Genomic DNA, 22,417 nt, shown 5'->3' with positions numbered 1-22,417 from the left:
TCAACATTAAAATAAATGTTATACATGATTTTTCAGGCTGACTGGGCAGTGAACACCAGTAATATATGTGATCAAAGAGGAATTAAGCAAGTTGATTCAGTTGCCTCCCACCAGGCCCATTTTCATCACTGGCTGCATTACTACTTTTGTATGTGATTATTTTTAGCATTAGTAAATAGCAGTAGGCTTGGTCTGTGGCAAGGCGTGGGATGGAGCACAGGACTTTATTACACGCTAGGTTACAAATTTTCTGTCAAATCTCAGTAAATCTCTTTGTCTCTGTGCCTTACTCTCCCCGTTTTTAGAAAATGACTGCTATCACTCAGAGGCTTGCACAGTTTGACATAGTAAGTAGAGTTCTTAGATGTTAAAGCAGTGCAGCCCCTTAAGATTATTTACAGAAAGCTGTTGTTCCAATTGGCAAACACCAGCTCATTCTGCAGGGAGATGAGCAGTTTCTTAGGACCTTGGTACCCTACTGCTCCTCAAAACCCCACCAAGCAGGGGAAGAACCAGACAGCATTCCTCGTGCCCTGTGCCCTTATTTAGGCTCTTTGCACTGTTCAGGCCAGGACAAAGTCCTCATCAGCTTTCAGTCCTGAGAATTACTATGACTCTCAGGAAGAGAACAATAAATCTAATCGGAGATCTGTAACCAACAGTAAGCAGCACCAGATACTTCATAGCCTTGCCGTAGCAGTACCATCTAAAAAGAGGAATTTCTTTCTGTAATCACAGCTGATTTGTTTTGAAGCCTTAATCCACTTTATTACAGATGAAGCTCCACTCACACCCTCCCCTCTGCGCCTCCTTCCTGTGTACCCGGTGTCCACCGAGCCCCGGCAGCACATGAGGGCACACGGGGCACGACTGCCTTCGCCCTGTAGATGGCAGCTTCCCCCACAGGTTTCCACCCAAATTTGCAGCATATCCGAAGGGGACAGAAACGCCGCTCCGGTGCCTTCCGCGGGGCATTTCTGCCACGTCTGGATACGGGGACGATCGCGGAGCTGGCGGCTCCATACGGGGACTTTGCCTTGATGACAACAGCGCACGGCAGGGAGGGCGAAGGCTGGCTACAAGCCCGTGAGTAGGCCTCAGCTCCCTTTAGTCGCCGCCCTGGAACTATGTGCCTCTCCCGGACTTTGGAGGAGCCGCGGGCACGGCACGGCACGGCACCGGCCGCCTCTGCGGGCGCCCCCACGAGGGGCCGCCCAGGCACGGAACAGGACCCCCACAGCCCGCTCATCCCGCCCGCCCCGCGCGACGCCCCACTGCGCACGCGCATCCTCCGCTCCCCGCCCGCCCTGCTCGGGCTATTCCAAACGTCCCGCCAGCGGCGGGGATGGTATAAAGAACGCAAGTTTCTCCCTCTTTACGCCACTTTTGAACATTAGCGCCTCTTCTCTGATTTAAAGCATTTTTATGATTATTATAGCTTTATTCGAGGTGTGTGGTGGGAAAAAAGGGGCGGAGAGAGCTCTTTGGATTTTTTTTATTCCCCCCCTCTCCGCGGGCAGGTTGGTCCAGCCTCGTCGGCGTTCCCGCTCCGGAAGGGGCGGGCCGGGCCGGGCCGGGTGAAGTCGGCGCGGGCGTTGGGCGCGCGCGCTGCCCGTGGCGGTGCGGGGAGCGCGGGCGGCGGCGGCGGCGAGGGAGGAGGCGGCGGCGGTGGTGGTGAGGGAGGAGGCGGAGGACTCTGCCGCTGCGCGCCGCTCGGCCTCGCCATGCCGCCGCCGCCGCACCAGACCCAGCTGCCGGACTGGGACGGGCTGAAGCTCCGCGTGCGGACCCTCATCGGCTCCCACCGCGTCATGATCTTCAGCAAGAGCTACTGCCCCTACTGCAACAAGGTGAGGCGGCGGGAGGGCCCTGGGCGCCGCGCCGCGCCGCCGCGGGGGCAGCGGGCCGCTCTCCGGGCCGCTCCTCTCGGCGCCCGGGCGGGGGGAGGCCTCTCGCCGTAGGCCCCGGCGCGGGGGGAGGCGGGCCTGCCGAGGCCCCCGGGCGGGGCGAGGCGAGGCGTTTCCCTGAAGGCGCGTGGTGGGGAGAGAGGGTTTAAAGCAGACGTCGCCAGGATGATGTTTCCTGTGAAAGCCCGTTAGGGATTTAGACTGTATTTTTGTAGAGCCATATTCTTCCCCGCCAGCTTAACACTGGGTGCCCCCGCTTGGAAACCCCCTTCCCCCCCTTATCAGGCTTGAAATGAGGCAAGGACCCAGAGCAAGGTCCTTGGCTGTTCTTTCCCTTCGCCACTTGAAGGAAGGGGCGGATGAAGGTGTGGGAGGTGCTGCTTGTTCTTCTGCTAAGCCGCTTCTGTGTCTGTTAGGTGAAGGTCGGGGTGCTGGTTGAGTTGCTCTCTGGTCTGAAGCACGAGCACCTCTTTGCCGTCTGACTTGGACAAAGTACTGAAGAGAGCATATTTTCTTTTTATTTTTGAAATTTGAGACCGAAGGCTGACTGTATAACAAGAGAACTAGTTCTGAATTGTAGCCAGAATGCATACTTTACAAAAGTAAGTATGGCTTATGGCTAGAGAAACAGATCTTTCCAGCCCCGGTTTGTCATTATCTACCTAGATTTTACTTTCTCATGGATGAGCTATAACTAGTGAGCCAATGCCATTACACAGAAGCAGGATCGTCACTAGAACTTTAGGATAACAACACTATAATCGTAGAATCTGGGCATACGTCTGTAGGCATTGCAATTCTTGTGTGCTTGCAAAGTGGATGTTGTGAAAAGATTAGTTCAGCTTCATAACACCATATTTGATTTGGCCATGGTGAAAAACACAATTGGAACCCTGTGATAGAGTTGTGGTATTCTTCAATGGAACCTAAAAGTGGGAAAATACTTAAAGCTGCACTTCTGTGTAGTTTAGACTTCATTCCAGTAGGAGAGAGGGCAGGTATTGTGACACTTGTAGAAAACACGTGAGTAAAACTGAACACTGTTCACTTAATTGAAATTTTGGAGAGGGAAATTTTCTTATGTGAGTGGTAGGCCAAACCAATGCCTTCTCTCTAAGGATGTTTTTGCAGATAGTTATAGCATAGTAAGCAGCCCACGTGCTTCTAAAACTTACTTACTATCAGTAGAAATTTGAGCAAATGACATAGACAAGACTCCCCTTCTCTGATTAAGTATAGTCCAGCTGACAGAAATGGCATATTCTGTTGAGGTTGTTTGAGTAAAGTGCTGTCCATTGAGAAACAGAGCTTAGTGTTGTGCTTATCTTTATTGCTCTGTGTGCTTTAGTGACTGTGATCTGTCAGTTAATAGTTGACATGTATGACATTCAGGCCAATATTTTTTGAGATGATACGGTGGGCATGGTGACTTTTAAAGCTTGTAACCTATTCCTTCATCTATTTATGGTATACAGTTATTGCAGTGTGGCTAGACTAACACAAAGACCTTAGAAAACAGTTTTAACTGTAGTCCAGTAATTAGATTCCAGATTAATGTTTTTTTTTTTTTCTCTCCTGCATTTATTCAGTTTTCCATTAGACAAGATTGCTTGCTTAATGGAAACAATAAGCTCTGAGGAATATTATTTTTATTTCTTTGGAAAAGAGCAAATACCTGGAGAGGATGTACTCAGGAGAGCCATTTTTAGAAGGGAGAGTTCATAGACCCTGTATGAATCTTTGTTAGGGAATAGGTAGTAGATTTGGAGAAGAGGAAGAAAAATGATTGCAAGGGTTTCTTGTCTTACCTTTCTGTCCTGTTCCAAACAGGAAAGCGATACATGATGAAGAAAACATGTAAAAGAAGCAGCAAAGGGAGAATTAAAAGAAGAAAGCTTATGAAGGAGAGAAGCCACATGAGAGATCAAGTGATAAAACACAAGGAAATACTAGCAACAGTTTCAGTATTGTTTTTCTCCCCTTCAAGGCATAGAAAATAGTGAAAGGAGTGAGAGAGCAGTAGGTAACATAGTATTCTTGCCAACGAGCCGTAGTTGGTAGAATTATTGAAGTAGGTATAATTTGGAAGTGTAGTTATGCTGTGGATGCTTATCCTATAATCACATAATTTTGAGCTCTTAAGAGGGATGTGAAGAGTACACTCTGTATCTCTTTCACCATGGACAATGTTTAACCGTGCACTTTTGGTAGGATTAATTGAAAACTGATGGTGTTTAACACGAGTGCAGAGTACCTTCGTGCTCTAGTACAACTGCATTAGAGGTATAGGGAAGAATTAATTATTTCATATGCACCTTGCTGTGCTGGAAAAAATTTAATACTGTGCTTTCCTTCATCAGAAGAATAATACAGAAATTCTCTAAATGAATTCAGTAGTTGATTCTGTTTATTCAGGTTAGCTTGTGGTAAGACTAAGCAGTTGTCATTCTCTTTCTTCAAAGGCAATTTATTGTTCAATTGCTTTAGTAAAGTAGTAGTGGGATGAGGATGATAAAATAACTTCCTTGCCGTAGCTTAACTTTACATTGGAATAGCCCAAAGAGATTATGGTACCTCTATTCCTGTAGATATTCAAAATGGAACTGAACAGTGATCTGAGCAATCTGATAGAGCTTCAGATTTGGCCCTGCTTTGAGCAGGGTGTTGAACCAGAGGACATCCAAAGGTTCTTCCCAACTTAGTTTTCTGTAATTGTAAAACTAATGCAATCAGTTATACAAGCAGACACTACTTTACTATGTTACTGTTGCTCTATGATCTGACAAGAAACTTACTGTGTGTTTGGTAGCGTTTGTAGCAGCTTTGTTTGTCTGAATAAAGCTGAAACTCTGGTTGAAGGCACTGTAGTACTCAGGTTTTGGCATAGTAACGGCATGGATCCCAGCAGCATAAAAATATTTTGTCATATATTTAGCATTTTAAAGGTTATTAGATCAACTGAACTTACTTTTGTGAAGTACTGTCGCGATAAATATGAAGTTAATCAGGAAAGCTAGTTGTGAAAGATAAAATGTTTTCTGAATTAGGAGCAGATTTAATTGTTTTGTTTTCAGACTTCATGCTGGCAAGAGGGTCCATCACATAGGCATTTAGTGTGGTATTGTACTCTAATCCTTTTCTGCAGAAGCACTATTCACTGCTGCTTGCTAGAGCTGTTTTCAGATCAATTAAGACAGTTATAACTAAAAGCAGAGACTTTACCCATTGCCTTGCAAAAAATTTTTGCGCAGGTAAGTTGTCAAATTATATTTCAAAGGAGTAAATGCTGCCAGCTGTTATAATACCAGTGTTGTGAGGTATGTCACTGGCCAACTGGAAGGACAGTTCAGAATTTGTGTTGCTAGTTTTACACACAGATGTTACAGTAAAAATAGCAGTTACAGAAATACTTGGTTTAAATCTAGTAATGTACACTGTCCCTCTAGAATGAATATTAGAAGAAAAACTGCGTAAAATCAACAAAACATCTCAACTAACTTTTTACTGTTTGTGGGTGCTGTATTCTTTTAAAAAAAAGTCTAGACTTGTATGTAGAATTAAGATCTTCATGCATACTTCTAAATGCATGGAACATGTATTCACTTGACAAACTCAAGATACAGTATCAGAAAAACAAGAGACAAGCAACCTTCCAATTACTAAGCATCTGTAGAGTGCTTCTACTTAATGGAGAAGAATAACAATTTAAAAGTTTAAAAGAACAAATGTTATGTTCTGGTATTAACTCTGTAAATATTTCACAAGGCAGGTTTAGTAAAGAAATGCCAAGCAAGTAAGAACTGTGTATACCTGGTCCTGGGGGCTGAGGGAGGTGTTATTAAACAGCAAACCAAAAATCAGAGATGGAAAAATTTCAAGAGATCATCTAGTTTTGTCCCCCTTACTCAGGGTAGGATGGATAAGTGGTAGTTTGAACATTTTTGACATGTACTTTAAAGCCACTCACTAACGGAGATTGTCACGTACCTAAGCAGTATCTTCCATCAACTTGTCATTAGGAAAAACTTTTCCTAATGTCTTTTCTCAATTTCTTGCTGCAGTTCAAGGCAATTACTACTTATTCCACCCATCGTCTTCCTCCTCCTTCCTTGCAACAGCAGTCCATTACTTAAACACTGCTGTTTCTTTGCCCATCAGAGTAAAACATATTTGCTGATTTGAGTTAAACCTAAATCATTGACTCTTTCATGAGAGTAGCTGCTAACTTGTTCTAAATTCTTTTTAAGTATAATAACTAAACCTAGGTGCAGGTCTAGTAGGCATGAGGTGTTCTAGTGCTGAGTAAAGCAAAGGACCATACTGCAGTGTATCCTTAATGTAGCTCTTCAATACGTTTTTCTGCAATTGCTTGACACTATTTTGTTTCTCGGGTAATCGTCTACTCCCTGCTCTTCTCTTCTGTTATTACTATCAAGGGATCTGGTTGCTGCTTTATCACTGTGTTTAGTGCTTTTGCAGTTATTTTCATGGCTTTTTGTGTGTGTCAGGGATGAAAAGGTCTGCAGCTAAGCAAATCTTAAACAGTTTCTTGATGTCAATACTTGTATTGGAGGAAAGCTCTTATGTGGAATGCTTAATCTGAATTTTATCAAATGGCTTGACTGAGACGGAATATGCAAAACACAGTTTTGCCAAACTTTGTCATTTGTACTTAGTCCCTTAAAGAATTTTAACCGTGTCTTAAATGATCTATGTAAGCAAGTCCAACAACCGAATTTTACCCTCATCAATATGTACCAGACCCTAAACTTTGCACTAGAGGTCTGCTTGTGTACAGAAAAGTTATATTCATTTGTGTTATAGGTAAAAGAACTCTTCCATTCCTTGGGTGTAGAGTACTATGCTTTGGAACTTGATGTAATTGGTAAGTAGAAGATAGAATCATATGCTGCTTAGTATAGCTAAAACTGGGTGACTCTAAGGTTGTCTTGAACTGTCTGGAAGGTAGTTAAAATAATTTTATTATATCCAAAGATAAAACAGAATTAGGCTCTAATATGGATTTTAATACAAGATAAGTTTTTAATATAACTGAAGGTTTTGATTTGTGTACAAGTCAGCTGATAGAGGATGTGGGGAATCTTTGATTTCTGTCTTTCAGGAAAAAGCCTATTATATGACTGTTTCTTCTAACAGTTGTTCGTTTGTGGCCTTAAATGAATTGTTAATGTTTGACTTGGTATTGGAGTGACCTTCATGGGGAAGTTGCTGAGTCATTGGAAAGAAGGGTGATTTCCAGTACCTTGGTTTTTACCATTGATAGTTTTTTTTTTTTTTAAAGCCCGTGCTGCTGCAGTTTTAATGCACATGCAGTGCATTATGTATTCATGTATATAATGGGTGTAGTTTTAAGAAGTAGTTTCTAACATAATTCTCAAACTCTTCTTGTACCACTGGTATGTTATTGATTATGAACCATTAGTCGTCCATTTTTTCCCCCCACACCTAAACTTTCTTGCTAATGCTTTTCTGAAGTGTTTGAGCTTAAGTAGTGTTTGGAAATATTTACTGATCCAAAGCATGTTGTCTGTCTCATTATATAACAACCTTAATATAAAGTAAAAATAAACTAATCATAGCCCAAGATATGCACTGTACAGCTCAAAGGGTTTTTATTTTTAATCCCTTGCTGGAATTACTCCTAATTAAGAATATACTTCCCTTGCAACTGCTGGAATTACTAATGCTAAGTAGATACAGTCTTAGAGTAATTTTTTTTTCTAGAAGTGACTCCTTTAACTTGTACTGCCCTCATCTCCTGTTGTACAACTGCTGTGAAATACAAATTGTGCTTTTGTGGAGATGCTAGTCATTTGGAGGATGGGTTAAGTCAGGCATGATTTTAAAACTAGAAAATTTAAGATGGTAAGGTGGGTGCAGGAAGTATGAAAGGTAGCAAAAGGCACCTGCTTCCAAATTCTCCTAACCCAAAGCTTTTGGGCAAGTCTATGTACACTGGCAAACCTTGACAGAGAACATAGGCCAAAACCAGACAATTTGAAAGAAAAGCTGTGTGCATGACCTCCTGTGATACCAGGGCAAGAACTCTTGTCATGCTGAGCATCATACTGCCAGGTGGAAGCTCTGATAAAAATCCAGGAGATAGGGTAACTAAACTTAATGACTAACTTTACACCAAGCTGTAGAATTTTTGACTTAAAGCACTAATTTATCCATTGTATTTTAAGTGTGCTCTTTTGAGAAGGAATTTCAAATCTACAAATGTGATGCTTATAATAAAACTATTTTCCTGGTATGTCTACAGTATGTTGCAATCTAACTCTATATTATGTCTGCTTGTCTTAAAAGGTCTCTTTGAAAATTTTTCTGTAATATCTGTTTTTATATTCCTAGCTGATGGACCCAGTATTCAGCAAGTATTAGTAGAGCTAACTAATCAGAGGACAGTTCCTAATGTATTTGTGAATGGAATACATGTAGGTGGATGTGATTCAACTTTACAGGTAACTTTTTTTAAACATCGGTTGGGAGTAAACAAGACTATTGTGGATTTTTGAGTTTTTTTTTTTTTTTTTTTTTTTTTAGTCAAGATACTTCTCATACTTTTCAGCTCAACTACTTCATTTGTTAGTGAGTTAAATTATTGGGACCAAAATGTGCAGATAAAGTTTTCTATTACAAATATGTAATTATATTTATTTTCTTGAATTTAAGACAAAGCAGACAGTCTCCAGAACTTCCATAGCATTCTGGGAAAGTTTTTGTAACCCTAAATACAAACCATAGAACTGAAGAAATAGGCTTTCAGTAGCCTTCTGAATTTGCTGTTTGATAACTACACTTTGGGACATAGAGGATATTATGCAGACAAAGTGGAAAATACTTTTGAATCTTTTTCTAGGACTCTGAACTTCAGAATCACAGAATAATTTAGATTAGAAGAGACCTCTGGAAGTAATCTAATCCAGACTCCTATTGTGAAGCAGGTTCAACTAGATCAGGCTGCTCAGAGCCTTTGACCATACAGATACCGAGATTCAGAAACAGTTATTTTTTCTGTTTAAAAGAAAATTGAAGTGGGGAATATCAGATGGAGTGACCTAGATTAGAATAGATAATGTGGTTCAGTCTTTGCTCAGAAGTCTAATTGTGTGGTATAAGAAGGTTTTTCTGTTTATTTTTTTCAGGCTTACCAGAATGGATCGCTGCAGAAACTTCTTGGGGATAGCAAGGATGCAGAATCTTATGACTATGATCTCATTGTTATTGGTGGTGGCTCTGGTGGGCTTGCTTGTTCCAAGGTATAACATGAATCCTTAATAAGGAGGTTGCATATAAAACCTCAATTCTCTACATCAGTTGCAATAGTATAAAACACTCTATAGTTTGATTATTGCTGTTCAACCTGTTAGTTAATGAATTAATTGTGGTCTAGCCATAATGTCTGTGAAACTCTGGCCTGGTTTCTGACCAGTTTCCAGTCAGCTCTAGGTTCCTGACTGAAAGTAAAACTAAAAACTGAAAGATACTAAAAGTATATCCCAGTCATGTATAGCATTTCAGTACTTGAATGCTTCCAAACAGTAATCTGGAAAACCCACAAGCAACTCCTGAAGTACTCCTGTTTGCTTAGGATCCTGAATAATCTGATGTTTGAATTTGAAACATCATTTGAAATGAAGTGTTCTAGTTGTACTCAAAAACTGACTCACTCCTTATTTCTAATAAAGCAGCTACAAGAAGTGGTAACCAATTGCGTACTAGTATCAAGACTGATTATTGTTCAAAGTGCCTCAGGACCTGAGATGCCAATTCAGTTTTCTCTTCTACATGGGTCTTCATGGAAGGAATTGAACACAGATTTCCCACCTCTAAATGTTCTAGCCATCGGTTTATGATTTAGGGTACTGTTACAACCTTGGTGATTACTGTATAACAACACAATCTGAATCTCCCTTGTTTCAAGTTAGGCTGTTGTCTCTTGCCCTGTAGCGTTCTACCATTGTGAAGAGCCTGACTATCATCTTTATGGCCTTCTCATAGGTATTGGAAGGTTGCTGTTAGGTCCCACTGAAGCTTTCTCTTCTCAGTGCTGAAAAAGCCAAGTTCCCTCAGCTGTCTGACCATCTTGCTGGTCCTGCACCAAACTGTTCAGTTTGATATCACTTCTGTTATTTATGAAAATACCAGATGAGTTCTGCCTCCTTAGAAAAAAGGAGGCTGCTAGGCTGATAAGCCATCTTGTACCCACTTCAGATCATGCCTCTTGACAGCATAGGTTCATATGGGTGCAGCAGTGAAGATAGGCATGCATTGAATCTTTAGAGTAGTATTTTTTTTAAGAATTCAAATTTTTTGGCAGAGGAGGTGGATCTTTAGCATCCACATGCTAACGACTGTCTAGCTGAAGAGCCTTCCATTAGTGTGAAGTGTATCACAACCATAAATGAGAAGATGGACTTTTTAGGGGTGAAAGGAAAGTTTAGTAATGCTTGCTTGTCTCTTTTTAAAGGAAGCTGCTCTCTTAGGAAAGAAAGTAATGGTATTGGATTATGTTGTTCCAACACCTCTGGGTACCTCATGGGGTAAGCAACAGTTAATTTCTATTTTATACTGCTTGAGTACCAGTGATGAATACTGAGTTGTTATATATTATGAATTTGTATTCTTGGATATTGATGCAGAATTCCTGTCACTCTGGAACATGGATAATAAAGGACTTTTCTGGCATGCATGTTCTTCTAGACAGTTAGTTTTGTTTTGTGCATAGCTAACTATCTCAGTTCTTTATCAGATCTTATTCTAACTGTTCACTTTCAAACCAGAACGTGGTCAATGTGTTTGTGTTCATGGTGGTTTTTGTTTGTTTGAATTTTTCTTTTTACCTTTTTGTACATCTAGTTGTATTTTTGTGGATAGCTGATCTTGGCTACTTTTAGAACAGATGGATGTGTCTGTGCAAACCTCACTTTTCCATAACTATAGACAGCTGCTATCTGATCTTGTTAGTACTACTGTTAGCAGTTGAGAATATGAGTAAGGAACTTCGCAAGTCGATCTATATTGAATCAAAGTGTGATTGTGCTTTCATAGCTAAAATTTCAAATATGTTTGACTACATGGAATAAGTGATACTAAACAAAAAATTTTGCCTTCCTTACTTGTCAATTTGACTAAAATCTGAAGTACTTAGTAAATAAATCTTTAGACATTTAAGACATTCTGTAGTTGTCAATTTGACTCAGGTAACTGAATACAAACTTAAACTCATTATGTATTTTACTGTATTTTAAAATGTCTCTTAAAAGAACTTAATGTTTGCTTGTGTGCCTGTAGCAAGCAACACTGAGTGATAGATGAGTGACTAACAAAGCACATAATAGGAGAAGCATAAATATCCTGTTCGTGCTGGTAATAATGGACTCTTTTCATTTTAGGACTTGGTGGCACTTGTGTAAATGTAGGTTGCATTCCTAAGAAACTAATGCATCAAGCAGCACTTCTTGGGCAGGCACTCCAAGATTCAAGGAAATATGGCTGGCAGTATGAAGAACAAGGTTAGTAGGAATGCAGAAGACAGACAAGACAGGGCACAGAAGAGACTCTTGAGCTTAAAATGGTTCTTGTTTTGTCACTAGTATAATAAGAGCAGAGTTCAGTAGCTTTCCTAAGTGAATCAGAAGGATTCCTCCCTCTTGAGTCATAGAAACCTTTAGGAGTGAAAGCTAAATTGTGTTTTGTTCCCTGTATTAACTGAATTAAATGCAAGAACATCTAGATTGTACTATACTTCTATTATAAATCCTTATTGCTAATGCTAACTATGGCTGCTTAGCATATTATACAATGAATAAGACTTAACATTCTCTTTGAGGAGTTCATTGCACTTTAATTTTCTTAACTGTGAAACTGATGGCTTGTTTCAGTTAAACACAACTGGGAGATCATGGTAGAAGCAATTCAAAACTACATAGGTTCTTTAAACTGGGGCTATCGAGTCTCCTTAAGAGAGAAGTCTGTGACGTACATCAATTCCTATGGAGAGTTTGTTGAACCACACAAAATAAAGGTATGTTCTGTGTTTAAAACTTCTCTTATTTGGTTGGACAGGGAAAACTTATGTTGTAAGGCTGCCTTTTGAAAGCTAAAGTCTTCATCCCAGCATTGTCACTTTAACTTAAAAGAAGTCATCTCAAAAATAAGTTACAATTCAGATTAATATTGCACTTTGGTATGTGTCACTATTTGCAAACCTAGTAACTGTTATGTAGAAGTAACATGGACATCAGGAAACTGAGGTCTTGCCTCAATAGAGTGAGGTAGCCTCAGCTGATAACTTCGTGACTGTAATGCTCAATACTGAAGCACAAGGGCTATAGAAATAAACTTGGATCAAGCACTTGCATAAGAGTGCTGCTAGATCTTATGCTGTATCAACATAAGAATTAAACTGCTAGTTTTGCAAGACAAAACATGTGCTGGTGATCTTGCAGTAAGTGAAAGGTTAACTTACAAGTGTGTGTAGACTTTGGTCATTGGATATGATAGTCTGCTTTTAATACAAGTTCATGAAGACTGAACTGCATGTGTTTCAAACCAGGGGAATGGCACTGAGGTATTATACTCTACTTGCCTCATCTTCCTAACTGTTGTAGTGACCAGGCTTATAGGTCATCTACTTAATAGTGTCCTTGGTCTACAAATGAAGTAGAGTAGACAGACTTTCAGCCAGAGATTGATCTAGGTAACTTCCTGAGGTCCCTTTCCCTTTCAACTTGAATTATCCTTTGAATGGAGGGGAAGAAATTCTCTTTTTACGTATTGGCAAATAGCTCAAAGTAAGAATGAAGATCAAGTTTTAGGAGAGATGCATTGTCAAGGTGAGTGAAATTCTCAAAGGCCAGTGACCTCTAGAGGTCAAGGAAATAACTAAATTAGTTTTAATTTTTTTTAAATTGGGATATTAGGCTCTCAAAGCTATTTTTTTCTAATGTAAGCCTAAGTATTAGCTGATTCTACTGTCAGTGGCATTTTGTTGATTTCTTGTTGGTGGAGAAGGAAAAAATACTTTCTGTGGTAGGATTTACATCCTATTTTAAAATTATTTGAACAATTCAATCTAAATGAATCATTGATATGAACAGACTTGAAAAGGGTAAATCACATTAGGTATGCTAACCAATATGGGAATATCCTGATACTCTGATTCAGTGTGTTACTCTGCGGTGATCCACATGGTTTCTCTAAATGCAGTAAACTTACTTTAAACTACCTGTTCTTAATTAAACATATCCATTAATTTAGATTCTTAATGAAGATTGTTCTCTTTCATTTGTCATAAAGCCTATTCCTGATAATAAAGACTATAACTGTCTACATAACAGGCAACTAATAGGAAAGGACAAGTAACCTATCACACAGCAGAGACTTTTGTCCTGGCCACAGGGGAAAGGCCTAGATACCTGGGTATCCCTGGAGATAAAGAGTACTGTATTACAAGGTAAGACGAAAAGGCACAATAGATGGAATTTCATCTGCGTAAGTGTTTGCTAAGGCAAACCTATGTTGGAAGAGCCTTGCAACTTGCACTTCTTTTCTTTTTAGTGATGACCTCTTCTCCCTGCCTTACTGCCCTGGCAAAACTCTAGTTGTGGGTGCTTCCTATGTGGCTCTAGAATGTGCAGGATTTCTTGCTGGTCTAGGTCTGGATGTCACAGTGATGGTGCGTTCCATACTGCTTCGGGGATTTGACCAAGAAATGGCAGAGAAAATAGGTGCCCACATGGAAACACATGGTATAAAGTTCATCAGAAAGTTCGTACCTTCTCAGGCAAGTACTTTCTTTTGGTTTCTTCTTTTCACACACAACCTTGTTAGTCAGAATATGGAATAGAATAGAATATGCGTGTTAGAATAGCACATGTAGGATGCAGATGCTTTCTGGGAAGGTTTTAGCTGTACATAAGAATAAATGTTTTATAAGACTATGCTTTTTATACTACCAAAAGATCAAGTTAGTAGGTCAAGGTTTAAAATGCCAGTGCAAGTGTGCTGCTGTTCAAGGCTATTCTAAGCTTATGTGCATTATTCAGGTTGAAAAGCTGGAGGAAGGCATGCCTGGAAGACTGAAAGTGACAGCAAAGTCAACTGAGGGGCCGGAAGTTTTTGAAGGAGAATATAATACTGTAAGCATTCCTGGATTTGGCATACAGATAATATGCTATTAGAATGTATTAAAACGTTTTAAGAGCTGTTCAGGAGAAAAGTAAAGGGAGGCCTCGTTTGGCAATTTTTTCACATACCAACAACTTACTGCTAGAAAAATGATGTAAAAGTTGAATATTTGTTTTGAATTGAGCCCTGTCAGCAGAATCAATGAAACTTAACATCTGGAATTTAATTCATGAGTGGTGTTATTTCTGTTCCTGTTCTGATGTTAATGTTTTGCTGTTTGTTGCATCAGACAAGTTGAACATACTGTTGACTCTTTCTTCCCAAAAATTTTTAGAGAAGTCATTTCAACCAGATGCTTTGAACACTTTTAACAAAAAGCAAGAAAAGGGTGATTAGCATAACACTTCCTTGCATAAAATTGCTGCATGTAACTTATATTTTTTTAGGTTTTGATAGCCATTGGTCGTGATGCATGTACCAGAAATGTTGGTTTAGAGACAATTGGTGTCAAAATCAATGAGAAGTGAGTATTGCTCATCTCCCCCAGACTGCTTATTTGGATTATTCTGTACCTCTTTTTAACAATGATACTGGTGTTTTGTAATCACAACTGTTACACTGAGCAATTCAGTGAACCTTTAAAACTTTCACTGCTGAAAAATGAATGAGTGCAATTATTCATGAACTTCACTCCTTAAATATCTATTTCATAACTATTCTGAATTAACAAACACTTGTTGATCACTGTGGTTAAGGAATAGTTTTATTTTTTGCCTAGGAACTACAGTTTAATATGAATTCCATTGAATTCAAGGCTTTATTCATTCCCCTTTCTTACCTATTAACTTGCTCTCTGGTTTTACTAATACACGGATTTCAGGACTTTCTGAAGGTGTTTCTGTGTGAGTGAACTCAAACTTGTGGTTCAACAAGAAGCTGAGTAAATCTGAGGGGAAGATATGAAATGGAGATGGTATAATCTTTGAGTAAGAGATCCAAATATGCATATAGACAATGAAGTTAAACATTTTTTACATCAAATTTGCGCTATTGCTGGGGACAAAACTGGCCCACTGAATTCGTCACTTGTAAGAGGCAAAGATAATTGGCCTGAAGAACTTGCTATTGAAGTAAAAAAGATGTAAGCACCCCTAATATGCTCGATAGCTGAAAATAACATCTGTTTGTAGCAGAGCATCTCTCATTTGGCTTCTGCTAAGCTCTGAAGAAAGTCATGATATTGAACTCTCTTCTGTTTTGTTTGCTTAAAGGAATGGGAAAGTACCTGTAAATGATGAAGAACAAACCAATGTGCCTTATGTTTATGCTATTGGTGATATTTTGGATGGAAAACTTGAACTTACTCCAGTTGCCATTCAAGCAGGAAAACTGCTAGCCCGCAGACTTTATGGTGGTAGCTCTACAAAGGTAAGCCTCTAGGAATATAATATTTACTTACTTCTGTTTCTTGCCTCAGAATAACAGTAACTCACAGTTGTTGTTTTGTTCAGACAACCATGAGCACAGAAAACATAAAAGCTGTGAATGTTTTGTAAGGTATTAGCCAATACAGCTTTTCCTCTCTAAAATGTACTGCACAGAACTTACACGATCTAAATATAAATTTGTATTTTTATTTTTAGTGTGACTATGTCAATGTACCAACGACAGTGTTTACTCCTTTAGAGTATGGCAGCTGTGGATTAGCTGAAGAGAGAGCCGTAGAAGAGTATGGAAAGCAGAACTTGGAGGTGAAAACACTTGACTTGTTTAACTTGTGGTTTAATTTATTCTAAAGCACCTCTGGTTTAGACTCAGAATGTAGTGTTAAAATAAGATTAGCTGGACAGGTCTTTGATTGTGGAAGTAGTGAAGTGTTGTCATCTGGCTCACAATTTTGGAACCCCAAAAGTTTAGGAGCATTTGAAACAGCTGGAGTTGTGTGTGACTATTAGTGTGCTGCCAAGCAGCATATAACTTCAGGAAGCTAAACTCAGGCTGGAAACAATATGTAGCTTTTGTGCTGAAGAAAGACTCATTGCTGTAATGATGTGTGTAATATCTTGTATTGCTGGGATGATATTTCTCACTTGTTTGTTTGTACCTCAATTTGGAATGACTTTCTTCCTGTGTGTGGATTTTCTTGGCTGTTATAACATTGACCAAAATTCTTTTACTTTTGATGCTGATTTCTGGCTTCTGCATTCCCCTGAGACATTTTTGTTAGTACTATTTAGATGTGCTGTGTTTACCACCTTGTGTTATTCAGATATATTTGGCATTGTTTAGCTGCTGCTGCTAATTGTTTTGCAGAATAGAGGTAAATTCATAATAACTAGATATTAATTTTGTATTCCTATTCAATATCTTTTTGCTGCACATATGATCTTAAAATGCAGAGTCTTCAAGCTGTAGTTTTAATCAAACCTTTGAATCGGGGACACTTGTTTTGAATCAAGGTCCAACTACTAACTTTTAGAAGAAAAACTACTTGGCGCAGCAGGAAAAAGTACCGCTCATCTTATCTAGTATATAGCGTGAAAGTGTAGTGGGTTGAATTCTAAACTACCTATTTGTAAAGATAAGTTAAAAATGAGATTTATGTCAGGCTGAATACTTTATCAAATCATAATGCCCTTTCTTTGTCATCCTCCCAGGTTTATCACAGCTTGTTCTGGCCACTTGAATGGACTGTACCAGGAAGAGACAACAATACTTGTTATGCAAAGATCATCTGCAACAAACATGACAATGTGAGTAACATGCTGGAATAATGTGTTGAGTGTATTCTAACAATAGTCAGGCTAGACTAAAATCTTTTATCTGGCCTGCCTGAAGTCAATTCTACCCACTGTATTAACATACTTAAATATTTACTTTAAGAGATTTAATCAGTTGGGAGAGTGCCAGTTCTTTGGTATAACAGCTGTTTGGGCAAGTGCTAGCTTTTTATATTATAAAATTTCATCTCAAGTTCTTCAGGATAGTCTTGTGAAGAAATTCTTCAGATTTTTTTTCCCCCAATTAGGTGCTGAGTAACTATCTGCATTCTTGCTTTTGGTTTGTGGACTTTGCTTTTGTAGTGTGCAGTTTTGTAAGTTCGGCAGAAACTTAAACATGTTTCACATCACCAAGTTTCTAGAACTAGTAACAGGAATTTCTAGTGAGTGATGTGTTGTTGCAAAAATAAGTGCTGATGCTATCCACTGACTATCCCCAAAGCTGTCTGGGAGAACAGATTTGCAAAGGAAGATTTGGGTGTCAAAATGACTTTTGGAGAGAAGGAATGACAGTGAAAGAGTATGATCTTTAAGCTAAGAGGATGAGAGTTTACTGTCTGCAGGGTTAGGTGAACTCCTAAGGAGAAAAAAGATGGGGAAACAGGGGATTTTTTTGTTGTTTGGACACTCACTGGAAGAACCACTTTATATGGAAGGGCTGGAGTGGAGGGATGGACTTGCTTTAGATTTTTTTTGAAATGTGTTTTTATTTTTTTTCTTCTCCTAACATGAGAGTGGGAAGGGGATGTAGAGTAAATACAGTCTTTAAAACCTTTTTACTAGAAGGTGTTTTTATTCTGTCTTGCAAGTTACAGCCAGACCTGTGCTAGCGCTTATCTGAAGCATGGAAACAACCTGGGAAGATGTTTTAAAACAAAATGTTTATACTTCTTGGTATATCACTTTGTAAAGCAAGTCAGAACAAACTACACCCATGATTTTGTTCTGGTTTGTTCTGTTCAATATACTGGACTGAAAAGAACTGTAGAACTACCTTCTCCTCAGAGTAGCTTTTTTTATTACAGACAGTGCTATTTACCAGCGTGGATAACATTTTAGATGTGGTGGGAGTTGTAGCAATCTCTGAAGAGCATTTGCTAAACTTTACCCTGTACTAATTCCTGTCTATTTTTTCTTCTCTTATTTAAAGAACCGTGTGATAGGTTTTCATGTTCTTGGACCTAATGCTGGTGAAGTTACCCAGGGTTTTGCTGCTGCAATAAAATGTGGTCTCACCAAAGAATTACTTGATGAAACGATTGGTATCCATCCAACTTGTGCAGAGGTAAGGGAAGACAAACTTATTTTAACTCCTACTTTAAACGTGGTTACCTAGATGCAAGAAAAGAATAGTAAATTGCATTTTGTAATGAGATTTATTTAACTTCTATCTGCAAGAATCTGACATGTGGTAAAAATATTACCTGTGCTGAGCATCTTGTATTCCGTTCTAACCACTGATAGAAATCTAGTGCTCTTGCTCTACAAGAGGAAACCCAATAGATGTAGCCATGTAGATGACAGTACAGAGTAATGTACAACAGTAAATAAGCTGTTTTAATGTCTTACAGGTGTTCACTACAATGGATATTACAAAATCTTCAGGACAAGATATCAGTCAACGGGGCTGCTGAGGTTAAACCTGCTGTTTTACCTGTTTTCATGTTGTGCACACTTGGCTCTGTGGAAACCGTAGTACATCCAACTGCTTTGGGGCAAAAGAAACACTTGCATCAGTACCACTGTATGTACTGCAGCTGGGAGAGGTGCTTTTTTAAGGCTTCCTGAGTAAATAGTGTTGCAAATGGAAACAGTATTACAGCAGGGAAAACTTGAACTGTAAATCCTGACTTTGCTTGGAATTGGCACTAATGTGCTTTTTTGACGTTCTGGCTCGGAACCTTGTTGTGAGGTGAGCTACAACTGATGAGTGCCATGCAGAGATGGGAGATCTTTGTCCAGTCAGATGACTGAATTTCTGAAGGAAATGAAGTTGCACAAATTACAGCTAACACTTCTAGGCTCCAGTATCTTGTATAAATGCCTCAGACAGAGGACAAATGTAAACTGAATGGTTCTTGCCTACAGTTTACAGTTTACTGACTTATTTTGATGCATTTTGTTTTACTTAACTGTATATCCAGTTGAAGCAAGATAGTACAAATTGGATGCAAGTGACAAGCAGTGCCATTCAAGCACTAGTCTCTTGTCTCAACCATTCTAAAATTTCAAAGTAATCTAAGACATTGCTGTTAACATTCATAGTTGTTTGACCTCAGGTGACATGCCTTCAAGATACAAATTTCAGTGTAGGAATCTTGTATGTTAGAAGTGCAGGAGCACTAGAATGCAAGACCTTGTCAGGTTGCTGTTGCTGTTCATGGGCGTACTTAGTGCTGATAGTCTCAAATTTGGTTTCAGCTCTCCAGTGTAAAACATCATATGGCTGAAAACTGTAAGTCAGCTCTATTATGTGGTGTATTGGAGTCTGGAGGAGAAGGGTCTAAGAGCACTCTGTCCCACTTACAGCAGGCAACTGTCCCTGATGGTAATATGCATTGTATAGAATGTCTCTTTGAAGCATGCATTGCAGCAGAGAACAATGTGTGCTGTCACGCTTTGTGTAGTGTCTTGTATAGTCAGTAGTCTGAGGCTTTATTCCATTCCACCCCTAGCTTTCTGTTCTAGGGAATTATGCTTGAATTTGGCTCTTCAGTTTTGTTGAATGAGGTGTTTTGAAAGACTTCTGAACACTGTATGATAGTAAATGAACAGTCTTTAACTATTTAATGTGATGTATCATGGAATTTGAAGTTCAATAAACTAGAACATACAACACTGAATGGTGTCAGACCTCATGGTTTACATTGTTGCATTCCTAAAGATTTTGTGCTTGAGTTGTACTGCTTATCATATACGGTACCAAAACCTTTATGGACTTGTACATACTAGGATCTCTAAAATGGAGAAACAAGTTGTATTGCCACCTCTGGGGGCTCACTCAAAATCTAACCTGATTGAACCTATTTGAACAGATAATTCTGTATACTGAAGTTAAGGATAATAAACCAGGAGTTCTATGTACTTCAGAAAATACTAAATTACATATATGTGCGGGTGTTGAACTGCAAGGTAGCTGAAAGATACTCAGTGGAAAGTAGCTGTATTACTAGCACCATATCTTGCTGAAGGTTTTCTAGTGTTTAACTCATGGAAATTTTGAGACTTTGTTCTCAGTGCCTACTAATACTGCAAGGTTAGTAGCCATTTTACTTGAATAGAGACAACTGCTGAACTGATGGGCTTGATCCATCCACTTGCTATCACTTCTGCAACAGTGACCTGTAGAGTGGCATTGCCAAAAGCTTGCATTCCTGAAAGCTTGTCTATCTTAGGTCAGCTACTGTAGCTTGAAATAAAGTTGGCACAAATAGCAGTGACTAATTTCTAAAACTGAAGTGAATGAACCAGAGGCTCATCTGAGGTGTTTTAAAACCCAAGGTTGATTAGAAGGGACCGGTGGTAACAGGAAATACGTATTATTACGGACTTCATATAATCTAAACAGTTGAATATAACTTAGGAATCAAAAGACATTCAGAGGGCTTTTGGTCATAAGAAACTGACTAGTAATGGTGAAGTTTGACTTGTGTAATCATGTTATAAAGGAAGTGGAAGGAGGGAACAAATCATTAAGTCAATGGTAACTCCTTGAATTTAATATTAATAACCAAGCACTAATTGAGTTCCATTTCATATTCAGATTTGATTTGGAGGCTTAAGTTCAAGTTAATGATCAATAATTACTGCTTGTGTGTCTGTAACAATATACTAATTATGCATGTTAGTTTTATCCAACTTGCCCAGGCTATCAACTCTTTATAAATGATAGCTTTACAAACGCTGAGCACCCTGTACAGTTAATTGTTTAAGCTTTTAACTCTTCACTTAAAATATACAGTAAATAAGTAGTAGCGAGCATTTTTTTTAAATGATAGTAATTTGTCCACAGTGAACTTATTGCTTATGTTTCATTAGGCTGGCATATAAAGTAGAAGTTGCCATGACAACAAGATTTAATTGAAAGTCAGAATTCTAAGCTTTACAGCAGATGGTAGACAAAAAATTTAGAATCTGAGAAGTAAGAACCTGTAACTGTCAACTTGATATCTCTCTCAATGTAGATTCTAAGATAGTTTTCCCAGTCTTTTTTTGTTTGGACTGTGACTGAGCTAAATGAGTAGAGTACTTTCTGCTTCAGTCTTCTCTAAATTTAAAGTAGTCTCTTCCTGGAGTCTGGATGTTATATGTGCTAGCTGTCAGTTTTCCTAAAGACTAATATTGGGACTATATTTTCTCTTATTCCCTGTTTTTGCCAGCACCTTTCAGGTTTGCTGTACCTTGATAGCTTGTTATCTTAAAAAAAAAAAAAAGTTGTGGGTTTCTTCTATATGCTCAGGGCAGAGTATGGTGGCCAAGTGTGGGGAAGTTTCATGACATTGTTCTGAAAAGTCTGAGAACTTGCGCCTAGTGCGGTATCATTATGTTGCAATAGCTAACACTACCGGCCTGGAAGGAAGAATACATTCCAGTGCAATAAGGTGCAACAGCTGGATTGTTAGCTTGACAGAAGAACTGAAAGAGAATCAGACTTTAGTTTATACAAAGGCTGGATTAAATGATCCTATTTAAGCCAAGTGACTATGGATTATGAGCACTAGCACTTTTTATGTATGTTAGAGCCACAAGAGAGAACACTCAAAACTGCAGAAAGAACCTCTTAACTTTGGTAACATAAATAGTTTTAAAGTGGTTTTCTATATTTTTTTTTCTTGTGTTTCCAAACTCACTATGATGGAAACTCACCTAGTACTTGTCTAAGTGGCTTTAGAAAATTCTGAAGCCAATCTTCTGTGTAGATAACAAATACCAGATACCTTGTCTTGAAACTTTTGCTGCAAATCACAGAATGACTGAGTGTGGAAGGGACCTCTGGAGATCATCTTCTCCACCCCCTCCCACCCTCCCCCACTCAAGCAATGTCACTTACAGCATGTTAGGCAGGATCACATCCAGGCAGGTTTTGAATATCTCCAGAGGAGGAGACTCCACAACCTCTCCAGGCAGCTGTGTAATGATGAGCAGTACAGATATACAGGCAGTGACACTAAATGCAAAATAATGTATTTACATTTCTGTTGTCATGAATGCTGTTCACTAGCTCAAAGAAGATGGATTCTGTGCTGTGGATTTAGTTATTTCTTAGGCAAGTGAGTGTCTCAAGATACTAATTAATATGGAATGTGCAGATTAAGTGGAGAGTTACAGATTATTTTCCTCACAAGAACTTTTTCTTAGCTTTTTTTTTTTTTTTTTTTTTTTTTTTTTTTTTTTTTTTTTTTTTAAATGAGGAAACAAATCTTTTAGCTAGAGGGGATAGCCAACAGGAAACAGAAATACTTGTCTTAAAGGACAAATAAGAGATGGCATATGCTACAAAAGCCTATTAAGTATCGTTCTCTTAGTTTGTGGACTTTTGTGTCAACTTGTCAGCTATTCACAAAGGTGCTTATT

At 38.9% G+C, this 22,417-nt stretch overlaps 1 protein-coding gene across 1 annotated transcript; it reads left to right on the top strand.

Moving 5' to 3' along the window:
* The first annotated feature begins 1,607 nt into the window (after positions 1-1,607).
* Positions 1,608-19,686, top strand: TXNRD3 (thioredoxin reductase 3). The gene is made up of 16 exons (XM_062585591.1): positions 1,608-1,850; positions 6,732-6,792; positions 8,283-8,392; positions 9,077-9,190; positions 10,402-10,474; positions 11,327-11,446; positions 11,816-11,958; positions 13,274-13,389; positions 13,494-13,719; positions 13,982-14,074; positions 14,510-14,586; positions 15,335-15,491; positions 15,707-15,814; positions 16,721-16,816; positions 17,994-18,128; positions 18,415-19,686. The coding sequence occupies exons 1-16, from the start codon at positions 1,725-1,727 to the stop codon at positions 18,475-18,477; spliced, it is 1,818 nt and encodes a 605-aa protein (XP_062441575.1). The 5' UTR covers positions 1,608-1,724; the 3' UTR covers positions 18,478-19,686.
* Positions 19,687-22,417: the final 2,731 nt, after the last annotated feature.

This window comes from Rhea pennata, chromosome 12 (assembly GCF_028389875.1).
Source record: "Rhea pennata isolate bPtePen1 chromosome 12, bPtePen1.pri, whole genome shotgun sequence".
NCBI lineage: Eukaryota > Metazoa > Chordata > Aves > Rheiformes > Rheidae > Rhea > Rhea pennata.
Note: the sequence above shows the minus strand (reverse complement) of the source record. Positions and strands in the feature narration are given on the sequence as shown.